The sequence below is a fragment of the Danio rerio genome, chromosome 8 (genome assembly GCF_052040795.2).
Source record: "Danio rerio strain M-AB ecotype USA chromosome 8, GRCz13ab, whole genome shotgun sequence".
In the NCBI taxonomy this organism is placed as follows: domain Eukaryota; kingdom Metazoa; phylum Chordata; class Actinopteri; order Cypriniformes; family Danionidae; genus Danio; species Danio rerio.
In genome coordinates, this window is record NC_141028.1 from 31,875,066 (window position 1) to 31,897,037 (window position 21,972).

General features: G+C 37.6%; 1 protein-coding gene and 2 long non-coding RNA genes across 3 annotated transcripts; 1 reads left to right on the plus strand and 2 right to left on the minus strand.

Moving 5' to 3' along the window:
- Nucleotides 1-1,610: 1,610 nt before the first annotated feature.
- Nucleotides 1,611-21,961, minus strand: LOC795715 (macrophage-expressed gene 1 protein). The gene is given in 4 exon segments (XM_087264045.1): nucleotides 1,611-1,693; nucleotides 9,403-9,426; nucleotides 9,429-10,778; nucleotides 18,747-21,961. Coding segments are annotated over 4 exon segments (1,911 nt in total). The 5' UTR covers nucleotides 19,201-21,961.
- On the minus strand, nucleotides 12,727-14,157 carry LOC141375648 (uncharacterized). The gene is made up of 2 exons (XR_015498069.1): nucleotides 14,108-14,157; nucleotides 12,727-13,415 (listed from the first exon to the last, which is right to left on the minus strand). It is a non-coding gene; the product is annotated as an uncharacterized LOC141375648 (long non-coding RNA).
- On the plus strand, nucleotides 14,380-16,118 carry LOC141375647 (uncharacterized). The gene is made up of 2 exons (XR_015498070.1): nucleotides 14,380-14,426; nucleotides 15,316-16,118. It is a non-coding gene; the product is annotated as an uncharacterized LOC141375647 (long non-coding RNA).
- Nucleotides 21,962-21,972: the final 11 nt, after the last annotated feature.

The window sequence follows — 21,972 nt, forward strand, 5'->3', positions numbered from 1 at the left end:
ATTGACATGTATGCATTTGGTTGAGATTCAACATTAGAATATACTAATACTATATACTAATATATAGTAATACTATATAACTATATAATAATACTATACTGCCACAGCTGTTACTTTGAATTATACACCTTTCAATTACAAGTCCAGCTACCAAGCAAGAGGCCACAAATGCCCTGATTTGATTATATTGATAATAATTGCAAGGAATTTGATAAATAACTTGTTTTTTTTTTTTTTGTCTTTTAAAACTTAAACTTCCTTCATACCAACGACCTTGTCCTTGCCAATCATTGTTTACACGCCATGTGAAAACATGCTGATTGGCAATAATGATCTTACTTTCAGGCTTGTTCTGGCTTGTTTTTGACTTTCATCTAATGACTGGCTGGGTTTTGAATTTAATTTATTGATTTGTTTTGTTCCTTTACTAAGCCACCTGTGCAGATAGGGGGTGGTTTTCACAAGACTGTCTAAGTAAGGATAAGGCAAAGCAATTAAACAATTAATATGTTTTATGACGCATCAATATAAAGTCAAAATTATAAAACAATTTATAAACACTTGATATTTTTTTTTTTCAGAAATAATTTAATCTTCAAAAATTGAAGGAATTTTCATTTCATGACGATGATAGTAAAATGGTGTTTTACAAAATACCCAAGGCAATTCAAACTAAAAACTTTTATTGTCTTTACCTGAGCGTTGTGCTTTTACAAGTTTGGCTGTTTTGTTTGAAAATTTTGTTTGCCAGTTAAATAAACCTTAACGGACAATATGCAGAAAGTACCACCATGTGCCAGATTAACACCAAAAACTGAAAATGTTCTCTAATTTTAATCAGTCTTCAATTCAAGATATGTTCAGATTAGTTTTATTATACTGTACTTCAGAATAGGTATAGCTCATGAAATATGCTTTAAAACAGTTCTCCATGTTAGAATACCTTCAGGTAAGATTAAACAGTCAGAGACCTCAGTTTAAAATCTATTGTGTTGGCTGTATTTATTTGGCTATGATTATGCTAGCCCTAAGGTTACCAATATGCCAGTATACTCCAAATCAATGACAGACTTGTGAAGTGCAGACAGTAACAGACTGCAGTGCATTTTCAAATTTACATGTTTGAAATTAATGTATATATATTTATATATACATCTTCAAAAAATAGACAACCAAAGCAAATTATTTGTTTATTATTTATTTTATTATTTGAAAATATTTTAAAAAGACAAATCAAGAACAGCAGAGCTATCAAACAGATTGTGTTTTTTTTTGTGCAGTTAAAATCAATACAATGTTTGAATCACACTAGACAGGCGTTCTTTTATCATTTTAAGAAAAACATTTTGCAGTGAATATTTGGTGTTGCGGATTAGTTTAAGTATTCTTGTGGTTGAGATAAAACATAAGAGTTTACTAACACTAATACTACTTTAATGCTACCACAGCTAGTACTTTGATAGTATAGTAGTGAGATTCATGGCAAGAAAATGTGTAATAATCCTTCAAACCCACCACCTTTTTAATGGTTGCTCAATTTAATCACAATTTTGTGATGGCAGTCATTAAATATATAGTTGTAATAACCTTTTATAATGTCTACATCAAGCTTATGTTGTCAAAACAACTGATCCTGACACCACAAAAGTAATCAGAACTATCAGGCCATAAGTTATCAGGCCATTATGCCAATCTATCAGGCCAATCTATTTACCAGATCTTATACGTGTCCTCCAAATTTCTTCAGTCAAACAATTCTGTCTAAGGCAATAATGGTTTGCTTGAGCAATGATTATGTCAAAGCAACAAAATCAGCAGTGCCTTTTGGTGGCTTCTTTAGCTGCCAATCTGGCAACCCTCTCTCAAATGGTCAATCTCGTTGTCCGCCTCAGTTCAGCCAACAACTCGCTGCCATCAGTGATGGTTGTCAGGTGTTGTACTGTGTTCAGTCTGGTGTGTTCAGTGGTGGTCAGTTAAAACCTGTTCACCTTCCGCCATATACAAGCCCACCACTGGTTGACATGACTGTGTCAAACTCTGTAGTTGTAATGACACAAGGTAATGTTTCCTGGGTGAGGGTTGGACAATCAAGAATATGGCAACCAGCAAATCCTGTTGAAATTATTCCAGCTTTTGAGCAGTCTCGAGGGAATAAAGCTGGTGTAACTTATGGCCTGATAGCTCTGATTATGCTTGTGGTGTCAGGATCAGTTGTTTTCACAACCTGATGCTCACTGCAACATGGTGTAGACATTCAGTAAGGTTATTACAACAATATAATCAATAACTGTAATTACTTAATCACTTACTGTCCTTCTTCTTAGTCCCTTAGCCACAACAGAGCAATGTGAAACACCCATACACTCTTTCATTCAGACACACTGTACTGTGGTGGAAACCAGAGCACATGGAGGAAACCCGTGCGAACACAAAGAGAACACTAACTGGAATCACAGAACTGTAATCAAATTGAGCATTGATTGACAAGGTGATGGCACAATTTTTCTTGCCGTAAATATCACTACTATAATCAAAGTAATAGCTGCATTAGCATTATAGTATTCTTGTTTTATCCTAACCAAATGTACGTCAACAAATCTGCAAAACCAGAATTATGTTTTTCTTAAAATTATTACATTATATTGATTTAAACATTGTATTGATTATAACTGTACACATAAAAACATCAACACGCGATTGTGTGAATAGATTGCGCGGCTGTTCTTAATTTGTTGTTTTAAAATCTTTTCAAATAATATAAACTTTGTTTTTGACGAAGGTTCACTTGTCATCATTTCAGAAACGTAAATTTGAAAATGCACTGCAATCTGTTACTGTCTTGCACTTCACTACTCTGTCATTGCTTTGGAGTATACTGGCATTTTGGTAACCTTAATGCTAGCATAATCATAAGCAAATAAATGGTAACATTTTACAATAACAATACATGAATAATGATGTTAAGTAAACTAAACATTACTTTATTAACTTGAACTTATGATGAGTTAATGCATGCGCTAATCATGAACTAACCTTAACTACAACATGAGTTTATGTGTGAATAACGACTACCTTAATTGTTAGTACATGATTGTTTGTTAGTTAATGTATTAATTACCACATTAGTTTATGCTTAATTTGACCATCATGAACTCATGAGCTGTTAATATATAATTATGTCATGACTTTACTCGGAGGGGCACATCATTAACCGATTCTTAACTACTCATGAACTCCTTATGCACGCCTGTCTAGTGTGTTTATACTGAATAACAATTGATAAGTGTTCTCTCAACCTTAACATGAAGAGTTTAAACACAGAAGTTCATGAGTAGTTAAAGATGAGTTATTGATGATGTGCCCCTCCAAATAGTCACAACATAATTATACATATTCAGCTCATGAGTTCATGTTGGTTATATTTAGCTTAAACTTAAATGTTTATTAATACATTAATTAACAACATGTACTATCAAGTAATTAAGGTAGCTGTTATTTATGCACAAACTCTTGTGAATCATGTTGTAGTTAAAGTTAGTTCATGATTAGGGCATGCATTAACTCATCGTTAATTCATAATAATGTTTAGTTTACACATTAATAGATCATTATTCATGTGCTGTTATTGTAAAGTGTTACCTAACACTGGGAAACACCCATACACTTTTGCATTCACACACATACACTATGGCCAATTTAGCTTATTCAATACACCTGTACCGCATGTCTTTGGACAATGAGGTAAACCAGAGGACCTATAGGAAACCTACGCAAACACAGAGAGAACATGCAAACTCCAGACAGAAATGCCAACTGACCCCGCCGGGGCTCAAACCAGAGACCTTCTTGCTGTGAGGTGATCATGCTACCCACTTCCCCACTGTGACACCCGTGCAGTATTCATTGACTAAATAAAGTAGTCCACTACCTATTCTGTGGATTATGCTTTCATTGGAGGGAGGGTTGTGGGGCAGGGCTTTGGGGAGGACTGTGTAATAATCTGTGGCAAACCTGGTCCACCTACCAAGTCAAAACTTCTCTTCAGTGATCAGATTTGGTAGCTCTAGGAACAAAATAAGATACAATTGACCTTTCACTAACCCCTGCCCTCCTTAGTTGTTGTTGTTATGCCTGTCAAGCTTTTGTGCCTGGCATGTCTGTTACAGTATGTATTTGCCGGTGTCAAGACATTCCCAGAGAGATAGTTAGTCATATTTGGCAAACTGGTAAGATATCAAAGAAAGCCAGACTTAAAAGGTACTGCAGTATACATTACAGGGGTTTTTTCACAACATAATACGGAACTGATTTGAAAATAATTCAATAAAAATTGAAGCTAAAGCCTAGGTGCCTCATACACTGACCATTCAACAACTTAGTTCATGCATAAATCATGATTTCTCAGTTTTTTTATTTTTTTTTATTTTTAGCAACAAAGCCTGATAGACTAATTGTTCATTTATTAATTCATTTTCAGCTTAGTCCCTTTATTAATCAGGGGTCGCCACAGTGAAATGAACCACCAATTTATCCAGCATATGTTTTACGCAGTGGATGCCCTTCCAGCTGCAAGTTGCAACTCATGACTGGGGAATATTCATACACTCTCATTCACACACATACACTACGGACAATTTAGCATACCCAAGTCACCTTTTGACTTATAGGGAAAACCGAAGCACATGGAGGAAACCCACGCGAACACGAGGAGAACATGCAAACTCCACACAGAAATGCCAACTGACCTTCTTAAAACCAAATACCTTCTTACTGTGAGGTCACTGAGCCCATTGAGCCACTGTGACACCCTGGTTATATAACAATACAATGTAATTATGCTAGTTAAGCCTTTAAATTGCATTTAAGCTGAATAGTAATACTAGTGATAGAAAACTAGAATACCGTTTGTAATATCCCACAGCCAGCAGACCTCCCAGAGGACTGGGTCTGGACTGTGTGGTTGTTGATCAGCCCTGTAGCGCCCTGGTAGACACAGGATCTACCATTTGTTTGTTAAAAAAGAGATTATTACCAGGAATTGATGGCCCTCTTGTGGAGGACTAGACCCCCACTAATACTGAATTGCTTACAGTCACGGGAGAAAGAACAGTGATGTCAGGGAAGAAGCTATATAGGTTTTCTTTAAGGTATTTCTGAAACCAGAAATGTGTTACTGGCTGGTTGGTGTCATCCATGACTAGGGGGAAAGAGGACTGGGATTTTGGGACCTAAAATGTAAAAAAAAAGGCCAGGAGTCTTTGAATGGGATGTGTAAGGGAGGAAAGATTAAATAAGTAAATGAAATGTGGTTTGAGTGATTGACCTGTTCTGCTTTGCTTGATGAGGAAAGAAATAGTTTCCTTATCAAACAAAGTTAAATCTGAGATGGTGGGGTCAATGCTTGGGTTGAAATGACAGATTATAGTGATTTCGGAGGATCTAACCAAAAAATGCTGTCTGTACAGCTACACTGATAACCTTTGCGGAGGGTGGAAATGCATTCGGAGAGGATATTAAGGGTGATGGGCAGCTTAGAATCTGGGAAGTAGGGGTGCATTTTTTGGATGCCTTTTACAAGAAGGTTGGTTTTAGAGTTGGACTGGCTTTTAATAGAGCTGGCTTACCTGTTCTCGGTGGAGTGAAGTGGATGTGGGTAATGAATGGTGTAAAGGTGTAAAATTGGGAAAAGGTGTTGTGTAAAGGGTATGAAAGTGTTTGAATGCATTCCATGCTGTGAGATTGGAGGTGTAGGAGCCATATTTCATTGTTTTTATTGTTCATTTTATTGTTCTAGGTAATTTTCCAAATTTTTTTGTGTTATATAATGTGTTCTTGCTGATTTGCATGTCATATACTTTGAGTTACTTTTTACTGCACGTGTAGTATGCTTCAGATAGTATGCATGTTTTTTTTTTTTTGACACACGTTAGTTTTTAGTGTGATTTGCACTTGTTGTTAACTGAGGAGATTAGCTATTGTCCAAGGGAACGTCCTTTGATGAATAGTGGATGTTGTGGCAAGGGTGTTCCTGGATTCTTGCTGGCAGAGTCTTGAGCAGGTTCAGCTAAAGACTTGGCTTCTCTTTTCTATTTTCTGGGACCCAGCCACTCCGTGGCTCTGAATTAAAGAGTATGTGATGTTACCCTGATAATAACTATTTTGAGACGTTTTTTGGCCTCCACTGTAACTGGGATCTAATTTAACTTTGTCAAAGAAGTTAAAGCTTGCTGATGCAGAAACCGAAGACAAGTCTAACTGATTCTTCAGGATATAAGACATTTTTAAATAATCTTCTTGCACCAGACTGGCACCTGCCTCAACACTTGTGATGACATGAGTGCCGTAATCAAGAATGAGTTTCTCTGACAGGTAAGTTGCTAGACGTGTTTGATTGTTTTTAATAGCATCTGCAATTTCTTCTGCTTGTTGATTAATGACATTAATTATATGAATTGTAGAGGCTTTATGTATAGTTTTAAGAGCTTTTTTTACAATAAGTACCAGGTAAAACTCTATTAGTTGAAATTTACTTTTTAAATTTAAAAGTCTCTTTCACTTGGTGAGTCTTCATACGCTGGTGTTCAGCAGAAAATTTTCCATTGAGCACTGAATAAAAGGAAGCTTCTGCATTGACAGAGTTTGAAGTGGAACTTGTCAGGTCCATCCATGACATGATGATTTCTGAGTTTGTGTGTCTTTGTTTTCGATATTTCTTTCCAGTATAGCCTGCCTTGTTTTATTGTTAGCCTAGTTATGGATTATCACCACGTATGTCTAATTCCGTTCTCTTGTTTCCTCTTGTGTTTGCACCTCTGGTTCTGTTCAGCTTTCAGTTTCATTTTTCTTTTTCTTGTTTAAACACATTGCATCACAAATTTTACATTTGTTCTGTTGTTTAACCATTTGAATCTCTGCACCACCTTGTGTTCAGTCCCCTAGTCTTTATACACTACCATTTGCTACCCAGGCTCATTCTAAAAAAATTCCTCTATGTAAATATCTGGAGACCTCCAAATATGACCCTGGAGGCATGTTTTTTTTTTTTTTTTTGAGGTTTTTGTTTTCGTAAATCCACCACTGGCCACTGTGTACGCTTTTTTCAGATATCAAATTTGAGGTTGCTGTTGACTGACTGTTTGGCTGGCTGATGAACTCACCCTCTTCCTTACCTAAACCCAACAAATTGTATTGATTGACCCTCCCACACACTTCACTAAAACCAACTGACCATTTTCAAGAAGAAAAAACCCTCACCTGATTTTTAACATGTTTTCAGATTTTACCACATTCTCACCCTGTTTTTTTACTTGTTTATTTTATTTTTTAGATTCTGTTTTTGTCTTACCTGCTTTCTGGAACCGTTCTTCAGCAAACTCAAACCCTGTCATTGTAACCAACTCACCTCTGCATCTCAAGTCCGTTGATGTACACTACAAACTTATAGGACAAACTGGTAACAGCAGGAAAGCCAGCTGTTAAGCTCATATAGGAACAGCGTCATACCGGCCTATCATTCGTTTTAAATATGAAATTTAGTCATACATACTTCTTGCTTCATATTTCGCGATCTATAGAAATGTTTGTAGGGCTACGTTTTCAGAATGAGCCTATATTGACTGTTTGCTTGCTCTTTCTTCCAGCCAACAGAAGGACACAACAACCTAAAGCAGGTTGCACACCAGAAGCGCCGCTCGGCGCACGCCGCGCAGCGCCACGCAGCGCCATGTATTTTAGAATTCTAAACATAGGTTTCTATCAGGATACACACACCGACGCCGCAAGTCGGCGGCTGTCGGCGGCGCCCGGCGACGGCTCAGGACGCAGTTCATTTTTCAGCCACGCCACAGAGCGCCATCTGATTAGTTTCATGTTAAATATCATTCGAATGTGCGCGTCTGGTGTGTGATACTTTAAACTGTCATGTACGCGCCGTGTCGCGGCGCCGAGCGGCGCTTCTGGTGTGCGACCTGCTTTAAACTGTCATGTACGCGCCGTGTCGCGGCGCCGAGCGGCGCTTCTGGTGTGCGACCTGCTTAAGAGTGATGTAAAATAGGTTAATTCATTTATTTTCTGAAGAAAGGAATACCAGTTACAGCAGTACATCAATTGGAGGCTGGCACAGTTTGCATAAAGTTTATTTAAAAACAATTTATAAATTTAACAAATATATAATTATAATAATGTCAAACTGTGATGATCAATTACGAACAAAGCGTACAATTTAACTGCTAGCCAAGTTTCAGAATATTACATGTGCCCAAGGAGTCTACTTCCTATCTTTATCTAACAGCATCTTGCATCTGAAATCATATTTTGTAAATGTTGTTGTATTTTCAAATTACTTGCGTTTTCATTTCCTCAGCAGTAATGTTTTTTATTTAAACAAATTTGTCCAAATATTTATAATGAAATGCTTTTTGATGTATATTTGTGCCATCACTGTTTATAATATGTATCTCATAATTGACTCGCTTTTCTTAAATATTATGTACTTTCTATGTTCATATTACATTGCAAAACACATCTGGTGCTTTTGATGTGTTATATGGGTTTGGTTAGAGAAAGGTTTGGTAGTATGCGTAGGTTTAAGGGTTGGATTAATGTGTAAGGGATGATCAATAGTGTAATTAAAGATGTAATTTCAGAAATGAATGACAGATGTAATTACAGTACATGCATGTATTTAATCAATCATACGTTCAATGTAAAAACATGCATTTACACAATAAGTACATCAAAACAAATGATTAATTTCAGTGTAAGTACATATTCATTAAGGAAAGTTAATTTAAAGTGGGACAGTCAATGCAGTTTTACCAGATTTATTGCATCTTAAACTTATACTTTTTGGATCTGGTAGTTTTATGCAGGATGTTCTCATGCAGTGTGTTACTGAAAGACCTGGCTGAAACAACTCTATACTTTTATTCATTTATTCTTTTTCTTTTCGGCTCAGTCCCTTTATTAGTCCAGGGTTGCCACAGCGGAATGAACCACCAACTTATCCAGCATACGTTTTACACAGTGGATGCCCTTGCAGCCGCAACACATCACTGGGAAATAGCCATACACACTCATTCACACACACTCATACACTACGAACAATTTAACTTACCCAATTTATCTATACCAAATATCTTTGGACTTGTAAGGTAAACCGGAGCACCCAGAGGAAATCCACGCAAACACAGGGAGAACATGCAAACTTCAAACAGAAATGCCAGCTGACCTAGCCAAGGCTCAAACCAGCGATCTTCTTGCTGTGAGGGGAACGTGCTACTCACTGCGCCACTACATTGCTGTACACTTTCAGTCTCCATTTAATTGATCTGGGACATTGCTCTAAATGTTGCCCCATGTGTCATCATCTTTAGTTTCCAACACTTACATTTAAACAATCACCTTAAGTCACTAGAGCTACTGCTTTGTTGCATAAATGCTGACTACTGGTGGTTTTGTATATGGAGGAAGGAGGACTGGTTTTAACAGGCCACCAGTGAACACACCAGACTGGACACAGTACAAAACCTGACAATCATCACTAATGGCAGCGAGATGTTGGCTGAACTGAAGTGGACAGCGAAACTGATTATTTGCTGCAGGATTGCCAAAAGAGCAGCTGAAGAAGCCTCCAAAAGGTACAGAGAATCTTGCTCCAGCCTCGTAATCATTACTCAGACAAATCCTCATGCCATTAGGCAGGAACTTTAGCGTGAAATAGTCTGGTGGGCAGCTATTGGATTTGGTCAGAGGGTTTTGTAAATCTGGTCCATATAGACCTCCAAACAGGTAGCCAGAGTATTCTGGAGTTTTCTGAAATGTGAAACACCAGTAAGTGTCCACTTTTGCCTGATGGACATGGGTAATATATTCGCTTTTCTGGTGACGACAAGTAAACCACTTAAAAAACCCACAATCTTCAGTAGGTGTTGAGCTTTCCTTATATTGGCGTTCTACTATCTCAGAGTGTAACAAGGTGGTGTTGTAATGCTCAGGGCAAGAATAATCACCAGTGGCTGGGTTTTTCTGTGCTGCCTCTTCACAGATGGCATCTCCATCTGATGTCAATGGAGTGCATCTTTGGTACATGCCACCAAAGCTAAGATTGGTGATCAGACCCTCACAAGACGCATCGTCTACATTTGCCTGGAAGTTGAAGTTTGGGGAATCCACATTTACACAACCCGGAATGGTGTTCACTTTATAGTATCGTTATATTGCTTGATGAACTGATGAGGCCAGTTTTTTAACTGTTTGTGTTGGGAGGTCTGGGAATGTTGATGGATTAAGAAAATAGTGCAGCGGCAGCCCAGAACGGTCAATGGCAACCAGATTATTGAGCGTACTCTCTTGCCACTTAGGCAGAGTAATGCCTGGATAGAATAAAGCTCCTCCATGACTCAGCATTACAGAATGTGCAACGATTCTCTGATATTCCTGAACTGCAGTGTTGTCTTGGGATCCCTTGCCACCAACATCAAATTTAAGATTGTTGAAGAACTTCAAGCCTGCTGCTGCAGAAAGAGAGGACAAATCTGACTGATTGTCAGGGACATAGGACCTTTTTAAATAATCTTCTTGCACCAAAGTGGCTCCAGCATCAACACTTGTGATGACATGGGTGCCATAATTAAGTACAAGTTTCTCTGACAGATACATTTCTAGGCGTGTTTGATTATTTTCAATGGCGTATGCTATTTCCAGTGCCTGCTGAGCAAAACGGGAGTCCAAAATGAAGTCAAGATACACCTTTAGTGTGTACAGATGGTTTGGTAACGCTTTCTTTTACAACCCGCAAAGTACCGCGTAAGTACAGTGAAATTACAGTGTACTTTTCTGTACGTACTGTGTAAGTATAATGAACGTATGTGTAGGTATGAGGGAACAAACCGTAATGCTTGGGTAAAAAGGGGGTAACAACCAGATGTTCATCACGAAAATGACCGCGTAAGTACAGTGAAATAACGGTGTACTTTTCTGTACCTATAGTGTAAGTATAAATAACGTTTACGTAAGTATAAGGGAACAAACTGTAATGCTCGGGTAATAAGGGGATAACAACCAGATATTTAGCATAAAAGGTACCGCGTAAGTACAGTGAAATAACGTTGTACTTTTCTTTAAATTGCAAAAGAACAAACCATAATGTTTGCGTAAAACGGGAGTAACAATAAGATATCCATCACACAAAGAAGTATATTAAGTTTACGATGTACATTTCTTCAAGTATTGTATACATATAAAGAATTATGCAAGGATGGTGACAACCTATTGCTATCTGCAAATGTACTGTATATGCACCTGCGTGAGTACATTAGTACTCTTATTCAGTGCTTGGGTTTTATATAGGGTGTTTAATGAATAAAAGGTTTACAACCTGTGAAATTATGAACCCTTATTGTATACTGTATGTATTTTAAATCTGCAATTCAATATAACATATATTTCCATACACTACTTACCTTATGTTTACTCGTCGATCTCACCAAAGCCATCAATGTCTCCATAACTCACTCACTATCAACAAATAACTTTGCATGATATAGGCCTACCGTCAGGGTTCAATGCAGATTAAAACAGGCTCGCATCTTTACTGCTGTTGCACAGGGGGGCTAACTGTTGCATTTCAGTAAATGTATAGCTGATGCTTTATAGAAAAATCTAGTAATTTGGTCTTCAAACAATAAAAACTGCTGCTGTAGTTTACTCTGTTCTTAGTGTTCAAGTATACACTAGTATGTTAAAGTTCAGCTTCTTCCCTCTTTGTTCCCTGTAGTTAAAGGGTAAATACAGTATTTGTTCCCTCCTTGTTCCCTGTACTTACAGGGTAAATACCACATTTGAGGGTTGTAAATTAAAGTGAAGCTTTGTTCCTCCCTTGTTCCCTGTACTTACAGGGTAAATACCACATTTGAGGGTTGTAAATTAAAGTGAAGCTTTGTTCCTCTCTTGTTACCTCCTTGTTACCTGTACTTACAGGGTAAATACCACATTTGAGGGTTGTAAATTAAAGTGAAGCTTTGTTCCTCACTTGTTACCTCCTTGTTCCCTGTACTTACAGGGTAAATACCACATTTGAGGGTTGTAAATTAAAGTGAAGCTTTGTTCCTCCCTTGTTACCTGTACTTACAGGGTAAATACCACATTTGAGGGTTGTAAATTAAAGTGAAGCTTTGTTCCTCACTTGTTACCTCCTTGTTCCCTGTACTTACAGGGTAAATACCACATTTGAGGGTTGTAAATTAAAGTGAAGCTTTGTTCCTCCCTTGTTACCTGTACTTACAGGGTAAATACCACATTTGAGGGTTGTAAATTAAAGTGAAGCTTTGTTCCTCTCTTGTTACCTCCTTGTTACCTGTACTTACAGGGTAAATACCACATTTGAGGGTTGTAAATTAAAGTGAAGCTTTATTCCTCTCTTGTTACCTCCTTGTTACCTGTACTTACAGGGTAAATACCACATTTGAGGGTTGTAAATTAAAGTGAAGCTTTGTTCCCCTCTTGTTACCTGTAGTTAAAGGGTAAATACAACATTTGTTCCCCCCTTGTTCCCTTTAGTTTACAATGTAAAATCTTGAAGGCAGTGAAATAAATATACAAACACACAATATATTTCTTCTTTACTTTGTAACCTTTATTTTAATAAATAAGCATTTTAAAAGACTTCATATTAATCAAACATTGTCTTGTCTATCATTGCCTATACTCATTCATTTTCTCTTCGGCTTTGTCCTTTTGTTAATCTGGGGTCGCCACAGTGGAATAAACCACCATCTTATCCAGCATATGTTTTACGCAGTGGATGCCCTTCCAGCTGCAACCCATCTCTGGGAAACATCCATACACACTCACTCACACGCATTCACTACGGACAATTTAGTCTACCCAATTCACCTGTACCGCATGTCTTTGGACTGTGAGGGAAACCGGAGCACCCGGAGGAAACCCACGCGAACGCAGGGAGAACTCCATGCAGAAACCTTCTTGATGTGAGGAAACAGCACTACCTACTGTGCCACCGTGTTGCCACCCAGCTGCAACCCATCACTGGGAAACATCCATACATACTCATTCACACACATACACTACGGACAATTTTACCTTACCCAATGTCACCACATATTTTTGGACTTGTGGGAGCACCCGGAGGAAACCCACGCTAACATGGGGAGAACATGCAAACTCCACACAGAAATGCCAACTGACCCAGCCGAGGCTCGAACCAGCGACCTTCTTGCTGTGAGGTGATTGTGCTACCCACTGCACCTGCCTATACTCAAACAGCAAAATAACACATTATTTCCTTCCCCCTTTTTTTCTGGCATCTCTTGCTTGGCTTCCTCTTCTGCTCTTCTCAGCTTCCACTGAGGACTCTGATGGTGAGTGGCTGATGAAATCCCATGGGTCTTGCTGCTCTGCATTTATATAAAATATATGAACAGACATAAAGGCTTTTAGTAAGCTATAGACATGATTATTTTGATGTTTAATGTGTGTGTAGTGGTTGTCCAACAATTTCACATACTAAACATTTACAGATACCATACAGACACTATACATTATTATCAAACAAAAGTACTATCATCAGATCATATGGGAGATTGTGATCATTTATAGTGATAATAATTAAAGCGCAGAGGGGAAAAGGCTTAAATAGTAGGCTACTGTGCTAAAGTCCTAGGCAAACGTTACTAGTAATTGGGTGGGGGGCTATTGATATATCAAACTGGCATGCTACAGAAAATATCAATTTACATTTCCAAACATTAATTTTGTCATTAACTTTGCTGTAATTAACGTATAAAGGGAGAAAATCGTCTGCACAGTCAGTATGACAACAGCCACAGAGATCTGACCTGCTCATCATCCAGTCTTTCTGGAATGACATGAAGAAACTAAATCCATAGGAACTTTGGCAACATTTCTAAGATGTGCAAAGTAAACGACAGTAAACATTGGTAAATATTCGCTGCTGGCCGTTTAGATTCGGCCATGAACTAACGTTAATGTTACGCTAAAAACAAATGAAACAAAATAAATATAATCTGGTTAATGCACAATTTCTAATCGTAACAATAGCCTTATTTACTGACAACGATTTACTCACATGTGTTACATGGTGACAAGACGGAGCAATTCCAAACGTCCCAAAAGTCTGAGCAAAACCTCGTGGCGTGCTGCTGCAGTTTGATTCGGATCTTTAGAGGCTTCTTGATTCACAACTCGTTTGAATCAACGAATCAGTAGGCGCGTACCTGAAGTGATACAATATCGCGAGATGGATTCAAATGCACACGGAGCTGTCTGTTGTTCTCGCGATGTTTTGATGTCACACTGATCGGTTTGTTGAAGACGAATCGATTCAACTCTCCGTCCTCCATTCCCAGAATTTCCTGTTCACGGCAGTACAAGGACGGCAGCGCGAGGTAAATAAAACAAGTATTTTTATGACGTTATGTACATAGAAGTGTTTGTTTAGGTTTTTGTTTATATCTAATGTTTGTACCTATTTTTAACAATTACACCCTTTTCACAACACTGTTATGACGCGTTTAACGATCATCAGGATCTAAAATCCTTGAGTTTTTTATTTGATTTTTTTATAAAATAACATTTATTTGTATCTACGTATGCATTATATAATATGATTACATGTGCGAGGTGTTTCAAACAGTGTCTATGGTCATGAGTAAATTAGAAGTTATTCTCTCTTCTTGCTGGCGTTATCAGTTTCACACTATATTTTTATTTTTCTAATTGTCGAGACAACACCATCGTAAAGTTTTCATTTTATTTGAGCAAAGAAGATTGTAAAAAAAATGTGTTGTACTTTCCCATTCACTGCGCTGAAATGTAAAAAGGGTCCATAACAGTACATCAACCATATTATGTTATCTTTCACTTTATTTAGGACTAATGATGGGTTAAGACATGTACTTTAATCAAAAACTAACCTTAGGGGTAGTTAACCCAAACGTTACATTTACTTACCATTTAATGAGTGACACAGAATTCAAATATGTACACTGAACTGCAAATAATCTTTACTTCAAAGTCTATACTGCCTGCACATATATTTAAGCCTTTTCCCCTCTGCACTTTAATTATTATCACTATAAATGATCACAATCTCCCATATGATCTGATGATAGTACTTTTGTTTGATAATAATGTATAGTGTCTGTATGGTATCTGTAAATGTTTAGTATGTGAAATTGTTGGACAACCACTACACACACATTAAACATCAAAATAAACATGTCTATAGCTTACTAAAAGCCTTTCTGTCTGTTCATATATTTTATATAAATGCAGAGCAGCAAGACCCATGGGATTTCATCAGCCACTCACCATCAGAGTCCTCAGTGGAAGCTGAGAAGAGCAGAAGAGGAAGCCAAGCAAGAGATGCCAGAAAAAAAGGGGGAAGGAAATAATGTGTTATTTTGCTGTTTGAGTATAGGCAGGTGCAGTGGGTAGCACAATCGCCTCACAGCAAGAAGGTCGCTGGTTCGAGCCTCGGCTGGGTCAGTTGGCATTTCTGTGTGGAGTTTGCATGTTCTCCCCATGTTAGCGTGGGTTTCCTCCGGGTGCTCCCACAAGTCCAAAAATATGTGGTGACATTGGGTAAGGTAAAATTGTCCGTAGTGTATGTGTGTGAATGAGTATGTATGGATGTTTCCCAGTGATGGGTTGCAGCTGGGTGGCAACACGGTGGCACAGTAGGTAGTGCTGTTTCCTCACATCAAGAAGGTTTCTGCATGGAGTTCTCCCTGCGTTCGCGTGGGTTTCCTCCGGGTGCTCCGGTTTCCCTCACAGTCCAAAGACATGCGGTACAGGTGAATTGGGTAGACTAAATTGTCCGTAGTGAATGCGTGTGAGTGAGTGTGTATGGATGTTTCCCAGAGATGGGTTGCAGCTGGAAGGGCATCCACTGCGTAAAACATATGCTGGATAAGATGGTGGTTTATTCCACTGTGGCGACCCCAGATTAACAAAAGGACAAAGCCGAAGAGAAAATGAATGAGTATAGGCAATGATAGACAAGACAATGTTTGATTAATATGAAGTCTTTTAAAATGCTTATTTATTAAAATAAAGGTTACAAAGTAAAGAAGAAATATATTGTGTGTTTGTATATTTATTTCACTGCCTTCAAGATTTTACATTGTAAACTAAAGGGAACAAGGGGGGAACAAATGTTGTATTTACCCTTTAACTACAGGTAACAAGAGAGGAACAAAGCTTCACTTTAATTTACAACCCTCAAATGTGGTATTTACCCTGTAAGTACAGGGAACAAGGGGGTAACAAGGGAGGAACAAAGCTTCACTTTAATTTACAACCCTCAAATGTGGTATTTACCCTGTAAGTACAGGTAACAAGGAGGTAACAAGAGAGGAACAAAGCTTCACTTTAATTTACAACCCTCAAATGTGGTATTTACCCTGTAAGTACAGGTAACAAGGAGGTAACAAGAGAGGAATAAAGCTTCACTTTAATTTACAACCCTCAAATGTGGTATTTACCCTGTAAGTACAGGTAACAAGGAGGTAACAAGAGAGGAACAAAGCTTCACTTTAATTTACAACCCTCAAATGTGGTATTTACCCTGTAAGTACAGGTAACAAGGGAGGAACAAAGCTTCACTTTAATTTACAACCCTCAAATGTGGTATTTACCCTGTAAGTACAGGGAACAAGGAGGTAACAAGAGAGGAACAAAGCTTCACTTTAATTTACAACCCTCAAATGTGGTATTTACCCTGTAAGTACAGGTAACAAGGAGGTAACAAGAGAGGAACAAAGCTTCACTTTAATTTACAACCCTCAAATGTGGTATTTACCCTGTAAGTACAGGGAACAAGGGAGGAACAAAGCTTCACTTTAATTTACAACCCTCAAATGTGGTATTTACCCTGTAAGTACAGGGAACAAGGAGGGAACAAATACTGTATTTACCCTTTAACTACAGGGAACAAAGAGGGAAGAAGCTGAACTTTAACATACTAGTGTATACTTGAACACTAAGAACAGAGTAAACTACAGCAGCAGTTTTTATTGTTTGAAGACCAAATTACTAGATTTTTCTATAAAGCATCAGCTATACATTTACTGAAATGCAACAGTTAGCCCCCCTGTGCAACAGCAGTAAAGATGCGAGCCTGTTTTAATCTGCATTGAACCCTGACGGTAGGCCTATGTCATGCAAAGTTATTTGTTGATAGTGAGTTATGGAGACATTGATGGCTTTGGTGAGATCGACGAGTAAACATAAGGTAAGTAGTGTATGGAAATATATGTTATATTGAATTGCAGATTTAAAATACATACAGTATACAATAAGGGTTCATAATTTCACAGGTTGTAAACCTTTTATTCATTAAACACCCTATATAAAACCCAAGCACTGAATAAGAGTACTAATGTACTCACGCAGGTGCATATACAGTACATTTGCAGATAGCAATAGGTTGTCACCATCCTTGCATAATTCTTTATATGTATACAATACTTGAAGAAATGTACATCGTAAACTTAATATACTTCTTTGCGTGATGGATATCTTATTGTTACTCCCCTTTTACGCAAACATTATGGTTTGTTCTTTTGCAATTTAAAGAAAAGTACAACGTTATTTCACTGTACTTACGCGGTACCTTTCATGCTGAATATCTGGATGCTACCCCCTTATTACCCGAGCATTACAGTTTGTTCCCTTATACTTACGTAAACGTTATTTATACTTACACTATAGGTACAGAAAAGTACACCGTTATTTCACTGTACTTACGCGGTCATTTTCGTGATGAACATCTGGTTGTTACCCCCTTTTTACCCAAGCATTACGATTTGTTCCCTCATACCTACACATACGTTCATTATACTTACACAGTACGTACAGAAAAGTACACTGTAATTTCACTGTACTTACGCGGTACTTTGCGGGTTGTAAAAGAAAGCGTTACCGATGGTTTCGAACCTAAAAAAAAAAGAAACAAAATAGATGAAATAGGTTTTAGAAATTAACATGTAAACAAAAAAAAACTTGATTTAGGTACATATTTAGGTCACACTTTTTTTGATGGTCCATTTGTTGAATTTAAGTTACATTGCATTTACATGCCAACTAGTTCTCAATAGATTATAAGTAGGCTGCTAGGTTGGGGTTAGGATTGGGTTTAGGGTTTGTGTAAGTTGACATATTTGATGATGATTGATGATCCAGCGAGCTGAATAGATCTTTCAATCCTGTTTGATTTGTGCACTTCTTGTCTTATTGATAAGATTATACGCCTAATACGGAGACATATTAATACACGGGGAAACAGCACTAATATGTCATATCGGCCTCAAAATGGGAGGGTTTGGATCCTATTTTACGTCAAGAAATTTCAAAAAGAGACTTATCACTCCGATATGACAGTGGACACACTATACCTACACACAGTTCTTTCCAGACAGCTTACAAAAGACGATTTTCATAATAGGTGCCCTTTAACTGCATATACTGTTGTCAGTGTATGCTTAATACATTGGGAAAAAAAATTCATTAACCAGGTTATATATTTTGTCTTTCAAATATAAGATATTTCTCATATTTTGAAGGTTTAATTAAACCTTTAGAATCATTTGAAAAAGAAATGGCTAACTTTTAAAGTTCACACACATTCATCTTTTTTAGACTGATAATAGTAATGGTGAACAAATGTTGAATGTTTAATTACAATAGTTAAATTTGATTTTGACTTACTTGAACTCGTGATGTCACAGAATTGTCTTTCACTTGGCGAGTTTTCATGTGTCGATATTCTTCTGAGTATTTACCATTGAGCGCCGAAAGGAAGGAAACGTCTGCATTGATGGAGCTTGAGGTAGAGCTTGTGTGATTCATCCATGACATGATGATCTCTGAGTTTGTTTCCACTGCACCCTCTTTCTTTGGAATAACAAAGACTTCATCTGGAATGAGATAGACTCCATCTTCTGTGGTCTGACACCGGGAGTAGCTCAGATTCATCACTCGTCCCTTGTCTATGTTGCGCAGGTTATCCCAGCCTCCACCTGGTAAAACATCCAGTGCTGTCAAACTTGCATTTTTATGACACGAATGAAGTCCATTACATGGATGAATAAGGGGACAAAGATCACTGACACTAATAAAAAAGATGAGCATCCGAACAGTGAATGCTCTTGACTCCATGGTTGCCAAATAAGGTCTGTGGCAATGCAGCACTAGAAAAAAAGGCTATGTATTTCAGTCAACGGGGTGTGGACTTCTGAAAAGGTTTAGCTGGCAACTTTCACATTCAATATTGAAGATGTACTCTTGATGTACTTTCCTTTTTTATTCTGGCATGAGGCCTGATGCACTCATGTTTTTCCAAACCACTTAAAAGCTTAAAGAGTCAAAAAGAATGTTGATTGTCATAAACCACCAGATTATTGATTTGTACTTTCCACTTTAGTAGAGTGATGCCTGATGCTTGCCATATCAAATTAAGTAGTATGACTAACGTGAGATGGTTACAGACCTTAAAAAATAAAAGAGTAAAATATTTAAGTAAATATAATGTTAAAATAAATTGAGAATTTCAGTAAACAACCTGACGACTTTCACATTCAATACTGAATATGTATTATTGAATTGTAATGCACCTATGTTTTTCTCCTCTACTGTGTAGTGAGTAACAAGTTAGAAAAGTAATGTTTAAAGTTACAAATGACTGTTTTGCTGTAATTCAGTAGTGTAAGGCATTATTTAGCAAATAGTTTACTTGCCTGTTGAGTGCAGTTTGAGACTAAATCCATTGCTGTCAATCAAATTGAGTGCCTGTTTGTGTTTTGTAAATGGCCATTATTTAGTTCACACATCATTCATCTTTTTTCAGACTGAAAAGAGCACTGGTGAACAATTGTTGAACAATTGTTGAATGTTCAATTACAATAGTTGAATGTGATTTTGGGTGATGCGGTGGCGCAGTGGGTAATGCCCTTGCCTCACAGCGAGAAGGTTGCTGGTTTGAGCCTCGGCTGGGTCAGTTGGCATTTCTGTATAGAGTTTGCATGTGCTCCCTGTCTTCACGTGGGTTACCTCCAGGTACTCCGGTTTCCCCCAAAAGTCCAAAGACATGCGCTATAGGTGAATTGGGTAAGCTAAATTGTCGGTTGCGTGTGTGTGTGAATGCAAATGTATGTGTGTTTCCCAGTAATGGAAAGGGCTGGAAGGGCATCCTCTGTGTAAAACATATGTTGGATATGTTGGTGGTTCATTCCGCTGTGGCGACCCCAGATTAATAAAGGGACTAAGCTAAACATAAAATGAATGAATGAATATGATTTTGAGTTAATTGAACTCTTGACGTTGCAAAATAGTTTAACATTGTTTTGTCTCTAGAGAGAGCATATTGAAAACAAAGTCATCGTTTGATGATGCCATAAATGGGTGTGGAATCATGGGAATTGTTGTCTTTACATCTTCTGGAGCTCCTCTTGTTTATGTTTATCTTGAGTATGCTTGGTGGTTGCTTAACCTTTTAGCTAAATAAATGTAAAAATACAAAACAATTACTGTGTGAGGTCAGAGATCCTGCTGGAGTCTAGTAGAACTGAAATTTCCCACAGAACAGGATGATAGTTTACAGTTTTTACAGTTAAAATACCTTATATTTCTGCATTTATAGTACTGTATATACTTCACAGGCAACTTTTATGAGTCCTGCATGTTTTCTGTTAAATTCATGCACAAATTCAGCATGTTCTTTGTATGATTCCTGCATGATCCTTCTAAAATTTCTGCAGTTGTCTTGAATGTTCCCTGTAATATTTCTTCATGTTTTTGTAGGATTCCTGCAGAAGTCCTGCATGTTCACTGTAGGATTCCTGCATGTCCCAAGAAAGATTCATGCATGAGTTCTACATGTTCCCTGAAGGGTTACTGTATTTTTCATATAGGATTTCATAAGTCCTGCATGTTCCGCGTAGGATTTCTACCTGTTACTTGTAGGATTCCTGCAGGAGTCCCAAATGTTATCTGTAGGAATCTTGCAAGTCCCTTGTTGCATACCTCTATGTTTCTTGTAGGATTCCTGTAGTAGTTATGGAATATTCCGTGTAGGAGTCCTGCATGTTCCCAGTAGGATTCCTGCATTAGTCCTGCACATTCCGTTTCTGAGTCCTGCATGTTCTAAGTAGGATTTATTTATTTTATTTTTTGGTAGGATTCCTGCTGGAATCTTGCATGTTTCCTCTAAGAATTATGCAGGGGTTCTACATGTTCCCTGTAGGATTACTGCATAATCCATGTAGGATTTCATAGGAAGTCCTCCATGTTCTGTGTAGGATTTCTACCTCTTTTTTGTATGATTTCTGCAGGAATCCTGCAGGTTCCCTGTAGGATTGCTACATGTTTTTTGAATTCTCATATGTTCCCTGTTGAATTCCCATATGTTTCTTGTAGGATTCCTGCAGGGGTCTTGCATGTTCCCTGTAGGATTTCTGCAGGAGTCCAGCATGTTTTATGTAGGATTTCCATATGTTCCTTGTAGAATTTCTGAAGGAGTTCTCCATATACCCTAATATCATTGCACCTTTCAAAGCCAATCACATTACTGCACAGATAATACTGTTCACAGACTTAACTACTGGAGTTAGGTTTAAGATTAGGGTTATTGTAAGTTAGGGTTAGTTACGGACAAGGTTAATGTAGTTTAGGGTTAGTTATGGAGATGGATAGGGTAGGGTTAAATTAGAGTTACAAACATGTTGTACAGGTCATAGTTTTTCTCACACTTTCTCAAATGGCCTACTATAGCTTTCTTTTGTTTGTGAGATAAAGTTATGAAATTGTAACTAAAATTTTGCTCAAAAAACAAAAGATTTTATTTGCACTTTGTGTTATAAACCAACCAAAAACACCCATACCAATCATCAAAAGCAAAACTGTTATTCATTTACATTTTTTTCAAAGATATGT